The sequence below is a fragment of the Lithobates pipiens genome, unplaced genomic scaffold (genome assembly GCF_037356315.1).
Source record: "Lithobates pipiens isolate NorthernLeopardFrog02 unplaced genomic scaffold, aLitPip1_a1.2 Scaffold_13, whole genome shotgun sequence".
Taxonomy (NCBI): Eukaryota; Metazoa; Chordata; class Amphibia; order Anura; family Ranidae; genus Lithobates; species Lithobates pipiens.
Window position 1 is genome coordinate 370,123,398 of NW_027507718.1, and position 20,962 is coordinate 370,144,359.

Genomic DNA, 20,962 nt, shown 5'->3' on the forward strand with positions numbered 1-20,962 from the left:
TGCAAGAGGGAGGGGATAAGGGCTTAGCAGTCAGTACTGTCAAAGTTCAGGTTGCCACAATTTTATGGAGGTATCTATCTCATCAGAACCCCTAGTGATCAGATTCTTCAAGGCCCTCACCTGGTCCAGACTGGTAGTGATCAGAAGCTGTCCAAAGTACGACTTATCAGTTGTTCTACAGGCCCCTACCAGAGAACCATATGAACCCTTTTAATTTAGCCTCCCTGAGACTGCTTGAAGAATTAGTAAGCTTCAAGCCTTGCCAATCAGGGGGCCATTTTTTCTATTTTTTTTTATTTGCAGACAGAATAGTTCATAAGATCTAATTTTTTACCGAAGGTCGCTTAAGTACAAAATCAAGCTCAGGAGATGATACTTCGTATGTTTTGCTCTAATCTATTGGGAAAGAAGGAAGTGGAATTCCATACCTTGGATGTTAAGAGAGCAGTCTTAAGTTACCTGGAAGCCACTAAGGACTTAGGCGTTCAGACGCATTATTTGTTTCATAAGCTGGTAGTAAGAAAGGAAGACAAGCTACCAAAGGAACCACTGCCAGATGGTTGAGAATGGCTATCACAGAGGCCTATTCACTTTCGGGCCAGGAGAGTCCAGTTGGTGTTCGGGCTCATTCTATGAGAACTTTGGCAGTGAGTTGGGCAGAAAAATCTGAGGCCACCCCGAACAGATCTGTAAAGCAGCTGCATGGACGAGTCTGACGACCCTTACCCTTCATTATAGGTTAGACCCAAACAGATCTGTAAAGCAGCTACATGGATAAGTCTGGCAACCTCTGCCCTTTATTATAGGTTATACCCAAACAGATCTGTAAAGCAGCTACATGGATGAGTCTGGCGACCTATAAAAGATGAGGCTGTACCAAGTAAATAGATACATAAAAATGTCAAGTCTCAACATTTTCTGTGTGTGTGTATGTGTATGTCTTGGGGTATTTTTTTTTTTTTTTACATTTTATTTATTGTTATCACAAGGGAGAAGGGAGGCGGTAAAGTCACTTTACGATAACAATGTGCAGATAACAGGTCCTCTTCAACCATCTCAGCCCTGGAAGAATTTACCCCCTTCCTGACCGGGCCATTTTATGCAATACGGCATTGGGCCTATTTAACTGACAATTTGCCCAGAGCAGCCTGGATTCTCCTCTTCTCTGGTCCCTCTTCGGTCCTTCTGGCTCCTCCTTCCTGTTGAGTGCCCCCCGCAGCAAAAAATCTGAGGCCAAATAATGGTTCTGCGATGTTGTACCCAAATAAAATTGACGTTCTTTTTTCCCCACAAATAGAGCTTTCTTTTGGTGGCGTTTGATCGCCTCTGCAGTTTTTATTTTTTGCGCTATAAACAAAAAGAGCGACAATTTTGAAAAATATTGTTTTTATTTTTAACTTTTTGCTATAATAAATAAGAAAAAAAAATGTAAACAAATTTCTTCATCAGTTTAGGCCGATATATGTAGAAGAATACGTATCGGCCTAAACTGAGGAAATTTTATATATATATATATATATTTTTTTTTTTTTTTTTGGGGGGGATGTTTATTATAGCAAAAAGTAAAAAATAATGTGTTTTTTTTTTTCAAAATTGTCACTCTTTTTGTTTATAGCAAAAAAAATAAACACTGCAGAGGTGATCAAATACCACCAAAAGAAAGCTCTATTTGTGGGAAAAAAGGACATAAATTTTGTTTGGGAGTCATGTCGCACGGCCGCACAATTGTCAGTTAAAGCGACGCAGTGCCGAATCGCAAAAAGTGCTCTGGTCTTAAGCCAGCAAAATGGTCCACTCTGAAAGTGGTTAATGCATTCTATGCATTAAGATAAAAAGCCTTCTGTGTGTAGCAGCCCTCCTCAGCCCCCCCGATACTTACCTGAGCTCCTTCTCTGTCCATGAGTGTCTCAGCCACCCAACACTCTCACTCCTAATTGGCTGAGACACAGCAGTGGGAGCTGGAGCACCGAAGAGGGACCCAAGAAGAGGAGGATCCAGGCTGCTCTGTGCAAATCTACTGCACAGAGCAGGCAAGTATGACATGTTTGTTATTTTTAAAGAAAAAACATGACTTTACAATCACATTAAGGATTCTCTTCCCCAAGTGCTACCACTGGGAGTGATTGATAAGTAAGCACCGGAGCTATGTCACTCCATCATCCCTCATCCCCACCCTATTCAGAAAACATATTCCCCTGCCCAGTGATTCCAGCATTGTTCTGCAGTGATCTTAAGGCATCTTCCTTGCCTCTTTAGGGGAGAGCAAAGTAGAGCAACCAACTCTAAGGACTGGTAATCTGCAATATATTACATTTTTTGTTTTTGTTTACATACACCTTTGACACATAAAAAGGATCCTTTTGGTAAAATAGCTTAGTTTTTATATTCAAGACAAATCAAAAAAAGTATAATAGTATAGTAATGTAGTATAACAATATGTGCTGACTACAATACTTGAATTGCTCAGAATGGAGTTCGCTGCCCAACTTCTGTCACTATGTGATAAATCCTAAGCAAGTGGAGCTTCTTGTTACACCTTCCAGTTTCTTCTTACATTTTGTTGTCAATAGCTTTTTATAGAGCTCAATAGCTCAAGCTAAAATGTGCACACATAAATAAATGAGAAAGAGCAGAGACTCATATTGCCCTTCTCTTGAAAATGCTATTGTCTAGTACTTGACTAACACTGACCTGGAACAAAGCAGTACTTTTGCCTGATGTACAGTGGTGTGAAAAAGTGTTTGCCCCCTTCCTCATTTCCTGTTCCTTTGCATGTTTGTCACACTTAAGTGTTTCGGAACATCAAACCAATTTAAACAATAGTCAAGGACAACACAAGTAAACACAAAATGCAATTTGTAAATGAAGGTGTTTATTATTAAAGGTGAAAAAAAATCCAAACCATCATGGCCCTGTGTGAAAAAGTGATTGCCCCCTAAACCTAATAACTGGTTGGGCCACCCTTAGCAGCAACAACTGCAACCAAGCGTTTGCGATAACGTGCAATGAGTCTTTTACAGCGTCCTGGAGGAATTTTGGCCCACTAATCTTTGCAGAATTGTCCTAATTCAGTTACATTAGAGGGTTTTCGAGCATGAACGGCCTTTTTAAGGTCATACCACAACATCTCAATAGGATTCAGGTCAGGACTTTGGCTAGGCCACTCCAAAGTCTTCATTTTGTTTTTATTCAGCCATTCGGTGGTGGACTTGCTGGTGTGTTTAGGATCATTGTCCTGCTGTAGAACCCAAGTTCGTTTCAGCTTGAGTACACAAACAGATGGTCGGATATTCTCCTTCAGGATCTCTTCGTAGACAGCAGAATTCATAGTTCCTTTTATCACGGCAAGTCTTCCAGGTCCTGAAGCACCAAAACAGCCCCAGACCATCACACTACCACCACCATATTTTACTGTTGGTATAATGCTCTTTTTATGAAATGCAGTGTTCCTTCTACGCCAGATATACTTGGACACACACCTTCCAAAGAGTTCCACTTTTGTCTCATCGGTCCACAGAATGTTGTCCCAAAAGTCTTGGGGATCATCAAGATGTGTTGTGGAGAAATTGAGACGAGCTTTGATGTTCTTTTTGCTCAGCAGTGGTTTTCTCCTTGGAACTCTGCCATGCAGGCCATTTTTGCCCAGTCTTTTCCTGATGGTGGAGGCATGAACGCTGACCTTAACTGAGGCAAGTGAGGCCTGCAGTTCCTTGGACGTTGTTGTGGGGTCTTTTGTGACCTCTTGGATGAGTCGTCGCTGCGCTCTTGGGGTAATTTTGGGCGGCCGGCCACTCCTGGGAAGGTTCACCACTGTTCCATGTCTTCGCCATTTGTGGATAATGGCTCTCACTGTGGTTCGCTGGATTCCCAAAGCTTTGGAAATGGCTTTATAACCCTTTCCAGACTGATAGATCTCAATTACTTTCTTTCTCAATTGTTCCTGAATTTCTTTGGGTCTCGGCATGATGTGTAGCTTTTAAGGATCTTCTGGTGGACCTTACTGTGTCAAGCAGCTCCTATTTAAGTGATGCCTTGATTGTGAACAGGTGTGGCAATAATCAGACCTGGGTGTGGCTAGAGAAATTGAACTCAGGTGTGGACAACCACAGTTATAGTATGTTTTAACAAGGGGGGCAATCACTTTTTCACACAGGGCCATGATGGTTTGGATTTTTTTTCACCTTTAATAATAAACACCTTCATTTACAAATTGCATTTTGTGTTTACTTGTGTTGTCCTTGACTATTGTTTAAATTGGTTTGATGTTCCGAAACACTTAAGTGTGACAAACATGCAAAGGAACAGGAAATGAGGAAGGGGGCAAACACTTTTTCACACCACTGTAAGAGACAGCTAGATTACTATCATTTTTATTTTGAGGCTCTGCATTTCTTTTAGTACATATTTTTCCTCTTATCTGTGATTACCTTTTAGAACTTTTCAGTAGGCCACAAAACATTTATTGCCATGCTTGGACTATAATTATGCATGCCTTCAAAGCTGCATTGGGATCAACAATCCACTTTAGCTTAGCCTTAGGGGATTTTTTTTTCCAAGCTCTTTAACCTAAGAATCTGTGTCAGAATGGGTCTGGAAAGAAGCAAAATATTTCTCTGTTGGTTTCTGTATGCATTGCATTTATAACACAACTACAAATAACATAATCCAGTCTTGACACCGTTAGGAGTAAAAAAAAAATCTTTTTAATTTTAGCAGCTCTGTTCCAAAAATGTGAAAGTGCACATAGATTTAGCCTTAATTATCGTATTGGTAAACAGAATATCTTTTTGTGGCCTGTCCTCATAATCGTTATAGTGTGGTGAAAAAAAGAATACAGAAGGAGACAGATTATTCCACTGGGGGCAACACAAAGTAACAGAGATGAAGGTATTTTATTGGAAAACTTCACATTTTCTGTACCAGGCATTCTCTTCCTCCCGCATAATGTTTGCTTTGTTTATCAGTGGGTGGTACAAGGAATCACAAAGGAAATCTTCGGCCCAAAGAAAATCTCTCTGTAAAACAAGAAACAGAGTTTACGTTCACGTTCTGGAACAGTAAATAGTATCGCTCTGATGCCATTTATTAATGGAATTGGAAGTTGTTGGAGTTTTTGAGAACAGCAATCTGGCACCTTGAAGACACAGTAGACAACACATTAATACAAGCTGGCTTCTCTCTGAACATGTTCACAAGCTGATGCTTCAGGGGGAAGGAACAGAAGCATCATTGTGAGAGTATAATAGCACTTCAGTTGTGCTCTCACATCCAAATAGCTTGGCTGTAACTGCCAATACATGGGAAAAACAGAGCCCCTACTAAGTCTTTTTACCAGCTCTGTGTCTGCAGGCTGTGCTGCATTTCCTACAGTATAGCCCACGCTGGTATTTTTTTCTCTTCTATATATACCCTGTGTATGCCCATAGTTGCTAACATTCTAAAATTTCAAGTGACATTTTACTGCTAGGCTGTTCTTTGATCATCACTAATACGCCATTGTTTAACGCCGCGTACACACAAGCGGACTTCTCATCGGACTGAACTCCGAAGGACTTTTCAACGGAGTTCCGATGGAGTTCTGCTGAAATGGACTTGCCTACATATGATCACACCAAAGTCTGATAGTTTAGAATGCAATGACGTACGATGGGACTTGAAAAGGGAAGTTCAATAGCCAGTAGCCAATAGCTGCCCTTGCATTGTTTTTGGTCCGTCAGAACTGGTTCCGGCGGAAAGATTTGAAACGTTCTATTTCTAGGTCTGTCAAAATTTTAGAAAGAAAAAGTCAGATGAAGCCCACACATGATCGGAATGTCCGACAGAATGATTCCGTCTGACCTTTTCTGACGGAAAGTCCGGTCGTGTGTACAGGGCATTCGATGCGTTAAACTATATTCATTTTTAACTTTATCGCTAATTTGACTCATAGATAAGTAAGATTTTAAATGGTGCTCTTTATAGTGCATTGGCTGAAAATGCCATAAGAACATTTTTAAGGGGCATAAAATGGATCTGTACACACACATGGCTTTGTTATCAATCCCTCTGCTGTGTCCTCAAATTACCATTACATTATATCATCTAGCTGAACCCTGTGGGATGCTGGATGAAGGCAATAATATATCCCACAGCCAAGACATGATGGTTAACTGTGGAGATTTCTCTAGTACTGTAGATGCAGCAGAGGGACCGAACAAATATACAGTGGTATATACTAGTATAAAATTGGGGCAGATCCCATTTTATGCCCTTGTCTGTAGCCACAGGTTTGCTTTAAAGCAGAACCAGGGCTGCTGTTAGAAATTATGAGGCCCTATACAGCCTACCTGATAAGAGTCCCCCGCCACCCCAGAAAATATCAAAACAATATTTAAAAAATACACTAAAATCATTATTAGAGGGCACAACTTAAAGCAGAAGTCTCTTAATTTTTTTTTTTTTTTTTAAGTCAGCAGCTACAAATACTGCAGCTGCTGACTTTTAACCACTTTCAGACCGGACCAATTTGCTGGTCAAAGACCAGACCACTTTTTGCGATTCGGCACTGCGTCGCTTTAACTGACAATTGCGCGGTCGTGCGACGTGGCTCCCAAACAAAATTGACGTCCTTTTTTCCCACAAATAGAGCTTTCTTTTGGTGGTATTTGATCACCCCTGCGTTTTTTATTTTTTGCGCTATAAACAAAAATAGAGCGACAATTTTGAAAAAAACGCATTATTTTTTACTTTTTGTTATAATAAATATCCCCCAAAAATATATAAAAAAAAAATTTTTTCCCTCAATTTAGGCCGATACGTATTCTTCTACATATTTTTGGTAAAAAAAATCGCAATAAGCGATTATTGATTGGTTTGCGCAAAAGTTATAGCGTTTACAAAATAGGGATAGTTTTATAGCATTTTTATTAATAATTTTTTATTATTTTTTTTTTTACTAGTAATGGCGGCGATCTGCGATTTTTATTGTGACTGCGACATTGTCGGGGACCCATCGGACATTTTTGACACATTTTTGGGACCATTGTCATTTATACAGTAATCACTGCTATATAAATGCAGTGATTCCTGTGTAAATGACACTGGCAGTGAAAGGGTTAACCAGTGGGTGGCAGTGTAGGGGTTAAGTGTTCCTAGGGGTGTGTTACTAACTGTGGGGGGGTTGGGCTTTCATTTAGTGTACACTGATCTCTGCTCCAATCACATGGAGCAGAGATCAGCGTCACTAGTTGCTAGGCAGAATGGAAAAATGTTGTTTATACAGCATTTCCTCCATTCGGCCGCTCCGTGAGACGATCGCGGGGATGCCCGCGGCGATCGAGTCCGCGGGTCCCGCGACCGGACTCACGGGGGTCCCGACCAGCGCAGGAGCGCGCCGCCGGCGGCGCGCTCCCGATGGCAGGGCGGCATTGAATATTGGACGTACATGTACGCCAATATGCCTGCCCGTGCCATTCTGTCGACGTACATCGTCGTGCGCTGGTCGGGAAGTGGTTAAAATAAGGACACTTACCTGTCTCAGGGTCCAGCGATGTCGGCACCCGAGGCCGAACTGTCTCTCGGTCCTCAGATGCTGCTGCCGCCATCTTCGGTAAGGGAATCAGGAAATGCCTTGCAGCTTCACTTCCCAGTTCCCTACTGTGCATACGCGAGTCGCACTGCGCAATCAAAATGGTCTCTGCTGTCTCTGGGACCCGTGTTTATCCCAGCAGACAGTGCAGAAGGACGGGAAGAGGTGTATACTCCCGTGGGAGTCTATGCCCAGAAATGGGTGCAAATACCTGTCTTAGACAGGTATCTGCACCCCCCTCCCCCCTGAAAGGTGCCAAATGTGACACCGGAGAGGGGGAGGGTTCCGAAAAGCGGAGGTTCCATTTTTGTGTGAACCTCTGCTTTAATGTACAAAATTACATCTAAAACTAAAAGGTAACACTCTATTAGGTTATCAAACAAACCTCTGTGTGTGAATGAGATCTTGGGGATCATTCACATGGGCGCTGTGGCCTGCATAGTGTGAATCAGCAGTTTGTTTATGTGGCTGGAGCCACCAGTAGCTGTGTGCAGGCAGCTTATGATGTATGAACACATCTGCAGGTTCTAATTTTACCGACGTGATGTGCAGGCGTAGTGCCCCCTGAACGCGACCCAATAAAGTTATTATGCTCCATGTTGGCATGGTGTCTACCTTAGCATTTGCAGTGGCAAGGCAGTGTAGGACTCACCAGAAGAGGGATTAATTTAACACAGTTGGTCAGCTTAACCACTTTCAGACCGGACCAATTTGCTGGTCAAAGACCAGACCACTTTTTGCGATTCGGCACTGCGTCGCTTTAACTGACAATTGCGCGGTCGTGCGACGTGGCTCCCAAACAAAATTAACGTCCTTTTTTTCCCACAAATAGAGCTTTCTTTTGGTGGTATTTGATCACCCCTGCGGTTTTTATTTTTTGCGCTATAAACAAAAATAGAGCGATAATTTTGAAAAAAACGCATTATTTTTTACTTTTTGTAATAATGTATATCCCCCAAAAATATATAAAAAAACATTTTTTTCCCTCAGTTTAGGCCGATACGTATTCTTCTACATATTTTTGGTAAAAAAAATCGCAATAAGCGATTATTGATTGGTTTGCGCAAAAGTTATAGCGTTTACAAAATAGGGATAGTTTTATAGCATTTTTATTAATAATTTTTTATTATTTTTTTTTTTACTAGTAATGGCGGCGATCTGCGATTTTTATTGTGACTGCAACATTGTGGGGGACCCATCGGACATTTTTGACACATTTTTGGGACCATTGTCATTTATACAGTAATCACTGCTATATAAATGCAGTGATTCCTGTGTAAATGACACTGGCAGTGAAAGGGTTAACCAGGGGGTGGCAGTGTAGGGGTTAAGTGTTCCTAGGGGTGTGTTACTAACTGTGGGGGGGTTGGGCTTTCATTTAGTGTACACTGATCTCTGCTCCAATCACATGGAGCAGAGATCAGCGTCACTAGTTGCTAGGCAGAATGGAAAAATGTTGTTTATACAGCATTTCCTCCATTCGGCCGCTCCGTGAGACGATCGCGGGGATGCCCGCGGCGATCGAGTCCGCGGGTCCCGCGACCGGACTCACGGGGGTCCCGACCAGCGCGGGAGCGCGCCGCCGGCGGTGCGCTCCCGATGGCACGGCGGCAACGAATATTGGACGTACATGTACGCCAATATGCCTGCCCGTGCCATTCTGTCGACGTACATCGTCGTGCGCTGGTCGGGAAGTGGTTAAACATGTATTGCAATATACAGTGCCTTGAAAAAGTATTCAAACCCCTTGAAATTTTCCACATTTTTTAACGTTTCAACCAAAAACATAAATGTATTTTATTGGGATTTTATGTGATAGACCAACACAAAGTGGCACATAATTGTGAAGTAGAAGGAAGATGATAAATGTTTTTCCCATTTTCTTTTCAAATAAATATGTGAAAAGTGTGGCTTGCATTTGTATTCAGCCCCCTTTACTCTGATACCCCTAACTAAAATCTAGTGGAATCAATTGCCTTCAGAAGTCACCTAATTAATAGAGTCCACCTGTGTGCAATTTAATCTATATATACAGCTGTTCTGTAAAGTCCTCAGAGGTTTGTTAAAGAACCTTAGTGAACAAACAGCATCGTGAAGGCCAAGGAACACACCAGACAGGTCAAAAATAAAGTTGTGGAGAAGATTAAAGCAGGGTTAAGTTATAAAAAAAATCCCAAGCTTTGAACATCTCACAGAACACTGTTCAATGCATCATCCAAAAATGAAAAGAGTATGGCACAACTGCAAACCTACCAAGACATGGCCGTCCACCTATACTGACAGGCCAAACAAGGAGAGCATTAATCAGAGAAGCAGCCAAGAGGCCAATGGTAACTCTAGAGGAGCTACAGAGATCCACAGCTCAGGTGGGAGGATCTGTCCACAGGACAACTATTAGTTATGCACTCCACAAATCTGGCATTTATGGAAGAGTGGCAAGAAGAAAGCCATTGTTGAAAGAAAGCCATAAGAAGTCCTGTTTGCAGTTTGTGAGAAGCAAATGCCTGATGTTCAAGTCGAACTTACGTTCGACTCGAACATTGAGCTCATCAGGGCCGTCTTTAAGGCAGGGCAAAGGGGGCAGCTGCCCTGGGCCCTGTCATTGGTATTTGGAGGCAGGAGTGAATAGAAAGTTACTGCTGCATTTTTTTTTCAATGCAGATAGCGCTCTGTTGGTTTATCTGACCATTCAGATTCCAACTGCTATCTTTGAAGGATGGATTAAAAAAGGAATAGAACCATCTATTCAGTTATAGTAGAGTTTTTATTTTAGTTTTTTGGCAATACATTCTTTTTTTCTTATATATATATATATATATATATATATCAGCTTATTTCCATCATCCAATCACGTGCAAGAAAAAGTGCTGTTTTTTTTCCTTGCACCTGATTGGGTATTCTTTGTAAAGTGAAGATTCACCTCAAACTCTGGGTAAAATTAGTGCAACTGCAATTGCAAAGTATACAGTCTATTTTTTTTCCTTTAATAAATCAGCCCCAAAGTGTCTTAAGTGTCTTGCCCAGCTCTTTTCCTTTCATATCCAATAGCACAGTTTAGAATATCTATGCAACTCTGAAAGCTATTTTAATGTTGGGTATAAAATGGAAATTAGGTTAACAAGTGTAGGGATGTAAGGATATGATTAATATTATATGACTGTTGTCAGCTGCTACTGAAATTACTTTTATCAGGCTATGGAACTTGCATATGCTGGTTGCAGTATAATTATCTATATCTAACATTTTCAGCCAGCTTTACTTTTTTATGTTTTCACACCCACAAACATTTCTTCAACAGGTATTTCAGTGTATTTTTGCTTTCTACAAGCAGTAGAAAGACATTATTTAAACTGCTATTTTGACAGAATGGGAATGTTTTAAACTGCAATATGGAACCTATTTGATGTTACATTGCATCGCTGTATAGAATAACCAAGGTCATTACCGTAGAATTGTTGTGAAGAATATTTTGCTCCTCCAGGCTTTGTGTGACCAATTATGTCAAGTTGAAATAACCTAAATATTTTTTCTAGGCCAAGGCAACATGTGAGTAAAGCTACATTTTCTGACATATACAGTGGAAATGATACAGGGATAGTATAAAAAGTTGTTGTTCCTGGGACACTTGTATAGAAACACTGAATGTAGCTAATATACAGTACATTTATTAATATACACGATTTATATAGCGTCAACAGTTTACGCAGCGCTTTACAATGTAAAAGGGGGACAGCACAATTTACGATACAGTTCAATACAGAAGGGACAGGAGTGCCCTGCTCGTAGAGCTTACATTCTAAAGGACACTAATGCTCCTAATTTATTGTCAATTTAAAAAATGGAGAACAACAGATGACTATGGAAACATTTCAGTAGCCAGAGAATGCAGAGGGAAGTGGGACATACCAGCCTCTGCATTCCTCTTGCCATTGCTTGTCTTAGGAAAGTTCTCAGAGCCAAGACAAGCTGCCTATAAAGCAACCGTCTCCTTCCTAGCTGTTGTCGGATTGATTGCAGCAGGAGGGGAGAGGGGGCAGGTCAGGCCTTACAGCTCGGGATAGGAAGCTCCTTGTAACATAGGACTAATTACTATATGTAATATGTCCAATAGTGAACAGTCTGTGCATGCAGACTTCAAAAGCTAAATGCAAAAAAAAAATTTAAGAAGAATAAAATACTGTACATAAAGTACAACACATCTTACCTTGGGCAGCAGAGCAGCTCATTAAAATTGCAGTAGCACACCATATCACACCCTGTGCCTTCCCAAAAGTGGTCTTGCAGATTTTTATTCATTGGCCAAAGATCCTGCATTCCCTCTGGAATGTTATGACAGTTCCGATCTTTGAGAATCTTTTTATAACATGAGAGACGCCCGACTGGAGTAGCAGTGATTCCCCAGACAATAGTCAATAATAGCACAACAGCTCCAGCCAGTTTCATTTTTCACCAGAGAAAAATATGATTACCCTGAAAGAAAAAAAAAGCACATAATTTAAAATGTAAGTGTGTGATTGGTTGTCTGTACAGGCAGAGCTGGATTTCATTTAAAGAGAATTTCAAAGAAAAATGGAAAACCCTTATTTACCTAAAACTTGCCTTTCTCAGTTCTCATAATCCACAAATCAAAATAGTTCACAGATAATTTCATTGTACAGATGAGTACAGTTTAAAATTTCACCACCAAAGGATATTAGCAGACATTATCTGAATTTCTAGCTCTAACATTAAAATTCAGATGCCATATACATACTGTAAACAGGGCCCCCATTAGGGGGGACATCCCATACACATGTAGGGGGCTCAGGCGTATCAACCAGGGGCAGACTGACCATTCAGATCGGATCAGGAGGGGGCCCCATGAGAGGTTCAGTTTGCCCCTGGAGGTGCCCACAGATTAGGATGCAGATATAAGAAAGGTTAGGCCCAGAGGAAGCAGTGAACCATGGCATCCCTGGCGGGAGTTGCAGCAGTGGTGGGAGAGGACTCACATGCTGGCCAGGGATTAGAGAGGGTGAGTAAACTCATGTAAAGCAATACCAAAGAAAATTCCCAGCCCAACTCGCCAGCCCCCCCAAAAAAACAGGGTTTAGTTAGCACACATTTGCAAATATATGTGTAAACTGTGGAGGCCGTGACAAGGTACCCCATCATTATCTGCAGTCCTAACTCTATACATCTTTGGGAGCCTCCATAGTAGAAGCATATGCATTATAATGGATAGGCAGAAGGCAGGTGAGCCTTGAAGGAGGGCAGACAGAGTGCAGTACAGAGTGGACTCGGAGGAACCTGCATTGTGTGCAGCAGGTCAGTGACAGTGATTGTCAGCCTAGCAGCTTAGTGTGTAACTCTGTTTAAATCTATACCAGCTAGTCTGAGTGTTCCTGCCCAGTGCACATACACCAATTGCTATTCCCTATCTAACAACCCTGATCTCTATACACTGAGTGCACACTGATATGTGTACACTGAATGCACTCAGTGTACACATATCGGTGTTATATATACAGTAGGTAATAGCACTCATTGTTTACCTATCATTGTTATTTACAACACACTGAGTGTTATTCTTTATGTATAACACTGATCTCTGTACACTCAGTGGCACTCAGTGTACAGATATTAGTCCTCTACAGGGGCGGACTGACCATTCGGGTGTAAGAGAGTCTTATATCGAGGCGGGTAGATGTCATACTGAAGTTGGTAAGTGTCAGGGGGTCTTACATAGGGGTTGGTAGGTATTTGAAATTCTTACTGTATATAGAGGTTGATATGAGTCTGGAGTCTTATATAGATGTTGGTAGGTGTCAGTGTGTCTTATATAGAGGTCATTGTGTCAGGAGGTCTTATATAGAGGTCAGTAGGTATTGGTGGAGTCTTATATAGAGGTTGGTAGGTGTCCAGGGATCTTGTATAGAGGTGGGTAGGTATACGGTTGACTTGGAATACACTTTCCATCTTCATATGTTAAGTTGTATGAGTGTTAAAATAAAAGTGGGTGCACTAAAGGACTTGGTGGGATGGCCAGTGGGCGGGCCCTGGGAAATGTTGGTGGTCAGGCCTGGGGGGGGGGGCTAAAGTTGTGTAAGGGGCCCCAAAATTTCTGATGGTTGCCCTGTCTGTAAGGAATATATCAGTATTATCAAATCATAATTATTTTGAGGGAAAAAGTAACTATTTCTTTCTATAAACAAAACCAGCTGCTCCCAAACTCTCTCATCAACTTACTGCCTTGTCCCTCCAAGAATCCTGTTGTTGGAGGCACTTTGCCAGCCACATGATCTTTAACCACATTCAGCCCGCCGAACGCTGATATAGGTCCTTTCTTTGAGAACGGATATTGTTGTTATGGCAGCAGCTAACCCCGGTATCTTCATGTTCGGCCTGTGGTCCGCTACAAGAAAAAAGTGGTCTCTGCAGCGGATTCACCGCAAAATCACCTTTGTCAGCGTTGGGAGAGGCCCCTCCCCCCTCCTGTGCCCTCCGATGCTTATCAGAGCTGTCGGCAGTGGCGGAGGCGATCCGGTCCTCTCTGTGGCTGGGCATGGAGACGAGTGAGGGGAAGATGGCCCACACCCGTCTCCATGACATTTTACGGATCAGAAGCGATGTCAAAACGTCACTTCCGCCCATAAGAGCCATTTTTTAAAATAATTTTTTGAAATTACAAATTTTTTTTTTTTTTTCTTATTGCATTTTAGTCTAAATATGAGATGTGAGATCTTTTTGACCCCAGATCTCATATTTAAGAGGTCCCGTCATGCTTTTTTTCTATTACAAGGGAGTTAAAGGAATAAAAGTGACACAATTTTTTTTTAAAAACTGTGCAAAAATAAAAGTTAAAATAAATAAAAAAATAAATAAATTAAACACGCCCTGTCCCACTGAGCTCACGTGCAGAAGCGAACGCATAGGTGAGTAGCGCCCGCATATGAAAACACTGCGATCAATAGAGTGAGAGCAATAATTCTAGCCCTAGACCTCCTCTGTAACTCAAAACATGCAACCTGTAGAATTTTTTAAATGTCGCCTATGGAGATTTTTAAGGGTAAAAGTTTGTTGCCATTCCACGAGTGGGCACAATTTTGAAGCGTGACATGTTGGGCATAAATTTACTCAGCGCAACATTATCTTTCACAATATAAAAAAAATTGGGCTAACTTTACTGTTGTCTTATTTTTTAAATCAAAAAAGTATTTTTTTTCCAAAAAAAAGTAGTGCTTGCAAGACCGCTGCGCGAATACGGTATGACAGAAAGTATTGCAACATTTATTCTCTAGGGTTTTAGAAAAAAAAAGTATAACGTTTGGGGGTTCTATGTAATTTTCTAGCAAAAAAAAAAACAGTTTTTAACTTGTAAACAACATCTAAAAAATAGGCTCGGTCCTTAAGTGGGAGATATCTGACCTTTTTCCATGGTGCTGGCTTTGCTGGCTAAACTAGCGAGAGGTTGCTGTGTTACTACTTTCCTGGATAGGTTTTGCAGCATTTCAGCCACTGAGGGAGTGACATCCATGTCTATTGCACCTCACCAAGGCGGCCAGTGGTGACACCTTTTCATTGGCAAAAGAATAAATGTGCAACCAATTTTATGATCACGTCCACATGGTACAGAGTTTCTCAACTTCTGCATAAATTCTACCTAAAATCTTCTCCGCTGTGCTGGAGATGTGGTCAACAGGAGGGATCCATGTTAAATGTTTTCTGGAGCTGCCTAGTACTAGAAGACTTTTGGAAACAAGTGAGCGAAATTATATTTAAATTGACGGACATCAAACTAGAAAATGACCTGGCTGCTTTTCTCATACATCTTACCCCACTCTCGACCAAACGGTATAAGATATCACTTCTTATCCATCTTTTGAATGCCGCAAAGGCTTGTTATGGAAACAAACTACTATCTCATCAATTAGCCTTTGGTTTCGCAAAACTTAATGTGATTGTAGTATTGATATTAGTGCAATTGTGACAGAGAAAATTGAGTACTGTCCGTGAAAAAGTATCACGGACAGTACTCAATTTTTTTTCGCAAAAAGAAATAAAATCCAGCCTATGGAAGAGACTGTAGCTTCCACCAGTGGCAGTGGTGCACAATGTCATAAAACCTGGTTCTATTGGATGGACTTTACTCTTCAGCTTATCATACATTCATAACACCCACTCTCCGCTGGACTTTTTTTTCATTCTCAGAGATTGCTTTTATAGAGAATACGTGACCATATATGCCCGTCTTGTTGCTCAGCCTGCATGCTAAAGTTTATCCAGCATTATTTTTGATCCAACCTCAGTGTTAGTTAATGGTGGCATTCTGTGTTGGATGCCGGGTTTCAAGTTCCGATAATGTAGTGTTTTTATAGGATGTTTATTCCTATACCCCCCCCCCCCCGGCTTTTTATCTATTTTGTTACATTACAGCCTTTAGTTCAATGTTTTTTTTAACCTGAATTATATGTGATGGATCAGAACACAATAGTCTAAGTTGGTGAAGTAAAGTTAGAAAAATATATACATAAAACTATTTTTCAGAAATAAAAAACTGATAATAGGCATGTGCATATGTATTCACCCCCTTTGTTATGAAGCCCATAAAAAGCTCTGATGCAACCAATTACCTTCAGAAGTCACATAATTAGTGAATTGATGTTCACCTGTGTGCAATCTAAGTGTCACATGATCTGTCATTAACCACTTCCCACCCGGCCAATGTACATATACGGTATACCGTATATGTACATTGGCCGGGTGGGAGCCACCTCCTTCTGACTGGACGTTCCTGAACGTCCATCAGAAGGAGGGGGATCGCGTGTGCGTATGCCCGCGCGGCGGCGCGATCCCGATGCGCTCGTGTCACCCGGATGCGGCGCATCTCGGATCGGCAGGAGGGCTCTGTGATTGGCCCTCCTGATCACATGACGGCCGTGTCCAATCACGGCCATCATGTGATGTAAACAAACAGCCGGTTGCTAGGCAATCGGCTCTCCTCTCCTCACACGGAAGTCATCACTGAGGAGAGGAGAGCAGATCGCTGCAGCCGGCTGGTGATCAGTGAGTATGAGCTGTTTTTACAGCCAAAACACATGTCCCCACACATGTCCCCAAAACACACATGTCCCCAAATAATAAAAAGACATGTCCCCAAATAAAAAAAAAACATGTCCCCCACATATGTCCCACTAAAATCACATGTTCCAATGATTATCTGCACACATATGTACGTGATCACCTGCACACATATGTACATGATCATTTGCGTACATATGTCCGTGATCACACAAACCAATTATTATACACTTAACGGAATTTTTTTTACCAAAAACATGTAGCAGAATACATTTTGGCTTAAATTTATGACAAAATTTGATTTTATTGGATTTCTTTTAAAATAGAAAAAAGAAAATATTGTTTTTTTTCCAAATTTCCGCAAAAAATAAAAAACGGAGTCGTGAATAAATATCACCAAAATAAAGCTCTATTTGTGTGAACAAAATGATAAAAATTTAATTTGGGTACAGTGTAGCATAACCGAGCAATTGTCATTGAAAGTGCGAGAGCGATGAACGCTGAAAATTGGGCTGGGAAAGAAGGAGGCGAAAGTGCCCTGCATTGTAGTGGTTAAGGAGACATGATCTGCCACAAAGGACAAGTTTCCTATAAAACTTAATGGGGAATTGGGTCCACTGGTGTAGAGCAGCCTTTCTCAGCCTTTTCAGCATAGAGGAACCTTTGAAATATTTATCCGGTATCAGGGAACCCCTGCTAAAAATTTGAAATCTAACATGATACATTAGTGTGATGGTCAGTGGGAAGAATGGTCCTTACACTTGTGGTCATTGGGAAGAATTACCTTCTTACAGATAGCTAGAAAGACCAATGGTGTCAGTGGGAACTTATCTGAGAGGCAAAAATTGCCCAATGCTGAAGCATGGGCGTCCGCAGAACTTTTTCCAAGGGGGGGCATCATTTTAAGGTCACTCATGCTCCGCCCCTTTTCGACAATCTCATGAAAATCTTTCCACTGGAAATACATATGTGTCATATAACAGATAATTCAGCTTCACTTTGTATTGGAAGTTACTCTGGCGGTTGTGTTCCATGCCCATATAGCCTAGAGAATGTACATATTTTTACATTGCAATACATCTGTTGTGGCCATATTTTGATCTCATACTGTCACTGTATAGGCTGTTTTCAGCAAGATAAAAATATAGCAACAACAGATGTATTGCAATGTAAAAATATGTACATTCTCTAGGCTATATGGGCATGGTACACAGCCACCTGAGTAACCTTGCGGATGCCCATGCTTTCAAAAACCAGCCCTGGAAAAAATTTCATACCAGCCTCACAGCATTATTATACCAGCCCAACAGCATAACGTCATTATTTTCTTGTTCATGAAAGGGAAAACCATACATTTTAAAGCACATTTGATGAAGAGAGTATTAGATATAGATATGAAATCACATAGGGCTTTATATATATATATATATATTTAAATTCCAGTTAATAGTGGTAAGTGATCAATCAAGGGGGACCCCAGAAACTCAGCACGGTGGGGGGGGGACCACCTTCTGCAGAAAGAATACTTTAAGCTAAGTGGGGTGGGTTACTAATATAAGGAGGAAACCCTTTATATCAGTGCCCCTTACATTATCATATTCACTCCCCCTTACATCAGTGACCCCCGACTGGTCTGGCGGTGCTTTCACTGACCTCCTCTCAGGTGCACTGTGCAGGGCTCAGTGAGTCGGCTCCAGCTTGGTGGCTCTGGTTTTATCCTATAGTCTCCTGTCCACAGTCTACACAAGTCTCACTTCTGCCATGACCCCCATTCCGGTGGTGCTCCCACTCTTGACTCCTCTCCAGACTCCCTCAGAGACTGCAGACATGCTACAGGAGATGGTCAGAGACTGCAGACTTGATGCAAGAGCTCAATGCAGCCTCACTGTGTCCATAAAATGCAGCCTCACTGTGCCGTGAATGCTGTCTCACTGTGCCCATCATTGCAGCCCCTCCTTTGCCCCATGTCCCAGTCTGCAGTCCCTGTCTGTGGGAAGGTGTGTTGTTGATGCTTGGTACGGTACCTTACATGCCAGAAGGATATCCATGACGGCCAGCAGCAGGCAGGGTCTGTTCTCGTTTTGGATGGGGATGGTGCTCCTTCCAGAGGATCTGTCTGCTGTGAGATGGAGTGGTCCCTGGCCACCTGCATCTTCAGCCGTCCTCATTTTCCGGCCCCAGTCAGCCTGCCCTCTGGTCCTGGTGAAGTGGAGAGCACTGGGTGGGAGTTGGAGAGAAGGGGGAGCAGAGAGTACTGGCGGGGTTGGAGAACACATGGGTGGGGGCAAAGAGCGAGGGGAGTGGAGATCACAGGGGTGGGGAGTGGAGAGCACTGGGGGGGGACTTGAGAGCACTGGGGGGTGCAATAAGAACAGGGGTAGAGAGCACAGTAGGCTGAGAGCACTGGGGGGGCTAAGAGTGTAGTGTGGTGAAGAGCACTAGGGGGCAGAAAAACAGGGGTGGAGAGCACGGGGGCTGGAGAGTACTGGGGGGGGGTACAAAGAGCAGGGGGAGTGGAGAGCAATGGGGGGGGGAAGCTTGAGAGCACCAGTGGGGGCCAGAAAGAACAGGGGTGGAAAGCACGGGGGACTGGAGAGCACTATGGGGGGTGGAGAGCACATGGGTGGGGGCAAAATGCAGGGGGAGTGGAGAGTGCTGGGGGAGTGGAGAGTACAGGGGTGGGGAGTGGAGAGTGCTGGGGGGAGCAAAAAAGAACAGGGGTAGAGAGCACTGGGGGGGGGGGGGCTGGAGAGCACCAGGGGGGCAGAAAGAACAGGGGTGGGGAGAATGGGGGGCTGGAGAGTGATTGGGAGAGCTGAAGAGCACTGGGGGGGGGGAACAGGGGGGAGAGCACTGGAGGTGTGGAGAGCACTGGGAGGAGAACAGAGGGGAGAGCACTGGGGAGGAGAACGGGGGGAGAGCACGGAGGGGAGAGGACTGGGGGGAGTGGAGAGCACTGTGGGGGGGAGCACTGGGCGTAGTTGAGAGCGCTGGGGGGAACAGGGGGGAGAGCACTGGGGGGAGCAGGGGGGGAGAGCACTGGGATGGTGGCTAGAGAAGGATGGGGAGAGCTGGAGAGAAGGGGGGGGCAGCAAGAACAGGGGAGGAGAAAACTGGGGGGGCAGGAGAGTGTGGTGGAGGAGAGCACTGAGGGGGAGTGGAGAGCACTGTGGGGGGGGGGGGGAACAGAGGGGAGAGCACTGGAGGGAGTGGAGAGCACTGGGGGGAAAGCAGTGGGGGGGGGGCAGGGGGGGGAGTGGAGAGCACTGGGATGGTGGCTAGAGAAGGATGGGGAGAGCTGGAGAGCAGGGGGCAGCAAAAACAGGGGAGGAGAGAACTGTGGGGGGGGGGGCAGGAGAGTGTAGTGGTGGAGGAGAGCAGGGGGGGGGGGCAGGAGAGTGTGGTGGAGGAGAGCACTGGAGTGGGTGGCAGGAGAGTGTGGTGGTGGAGGAGACCACGAGGGGGGGCAGGAGGGTGTGGTGGTGGAGGAGACCACGGGGGGCAGGAGAGTGTGGTGGTGAAGGAGAGCACTGGGGGGGGCAGGAGAGTGTGGTGGTGGAGGAGAGCACTGTGGGGGGGGGGGGCAGGAGAGTGTGGTGGTGGAGGAGAGCACTGGAGGGGGTGGCAGGAGAGTGTGGTGGTGGAGGAGAGCACTGGAGGGGGTGGCAGGAGAGTGTGGTGGTGGAGGAGACCACGGGGGGGGGGGCAGGAGGGTGTGGTGGTGGAGGAGACCACGGGGGGCAGGAGAGTGTGGTGGTGGAGGAGAGCACTGGGGGGGGGCAGGAGAGTGTGGTGGTGGAGGAGAGCACTGGGGGGGGGGCAGGAGAGTGTGGTGGTGGAGGAGAGCACTGGGGGGGCGGGGCAGGAGAGTGTGGTGATGGAGGAGAGCACTGGGGGGGCGGGGCAGGAGAGTGTGGTGGTGGAGGAGAACACTGTGGGGGGGAGGCAGGAGAGTGTGGTGGTGGAGGAGAGCACTGTGAGGGGTGGGGGGCAGGAGAGTGTGGTGGTGGAGGAGAGCACTGCAGCCCCCCCTCGATCCTCCTATCCAGGCACACAGGGGGCTGTACAGATGGGCATCTCCTTCCCTGGATCACAGTGCTGGATGACTCTGTGTTCGGCGGCTGCTCTGTAACACAGTCCCACCCCCCCCCCCCCCCCCAGACCGGCTCATGTGATAGGCGGAACGTTGATTCTCTCTACTATCACACGAGCTGGTCTGGGGGGGTGGGGCTGTGTTACAGAGCGGCTGCCGAACACACAGTGATCCAGCGCTGTGATCCAGAGGAGGGAGCGGAGGATGCAGCTGCCAGCGGACTCAGTAAAAAAAAATGCAGC

General features: G+C 44.0%; 1 protein-coding gene across 1 annotated transcript in view; it reads right to left on the reverse strand.

The window, feature by feature from the left end:
- Window positions 1-4,680: 4,680 nt before the first annotated feature.
- SCRG1 (stimulator of chondrogenesis 1) overlaps window positions 4,681-20,962 on the reverse strand; it is a 42,720-nt gene continuing 26,438 nt past the window's right edge. The window contains exons 2-3 of the mRNA XM_077478576.1: window positions 11,772-12,037; window positions 4,681-5,015 (exon numbers count right to left, since the gene is read on the reverse strand). Of these exons, the coding sequence (XP_077334702.1) occupies window positions 4,961-5,015; window positions 11,772-12,010 (294 nt within the window). The 5' untranslated portion in view covers window positions 12,011-12,037 and the 3' untranslated portion in view covers window positions 4,681-4,960. The remainder of the gene's footprint in view (window positions 5,016-11,771; window positions 12,038-20,962) is intronic.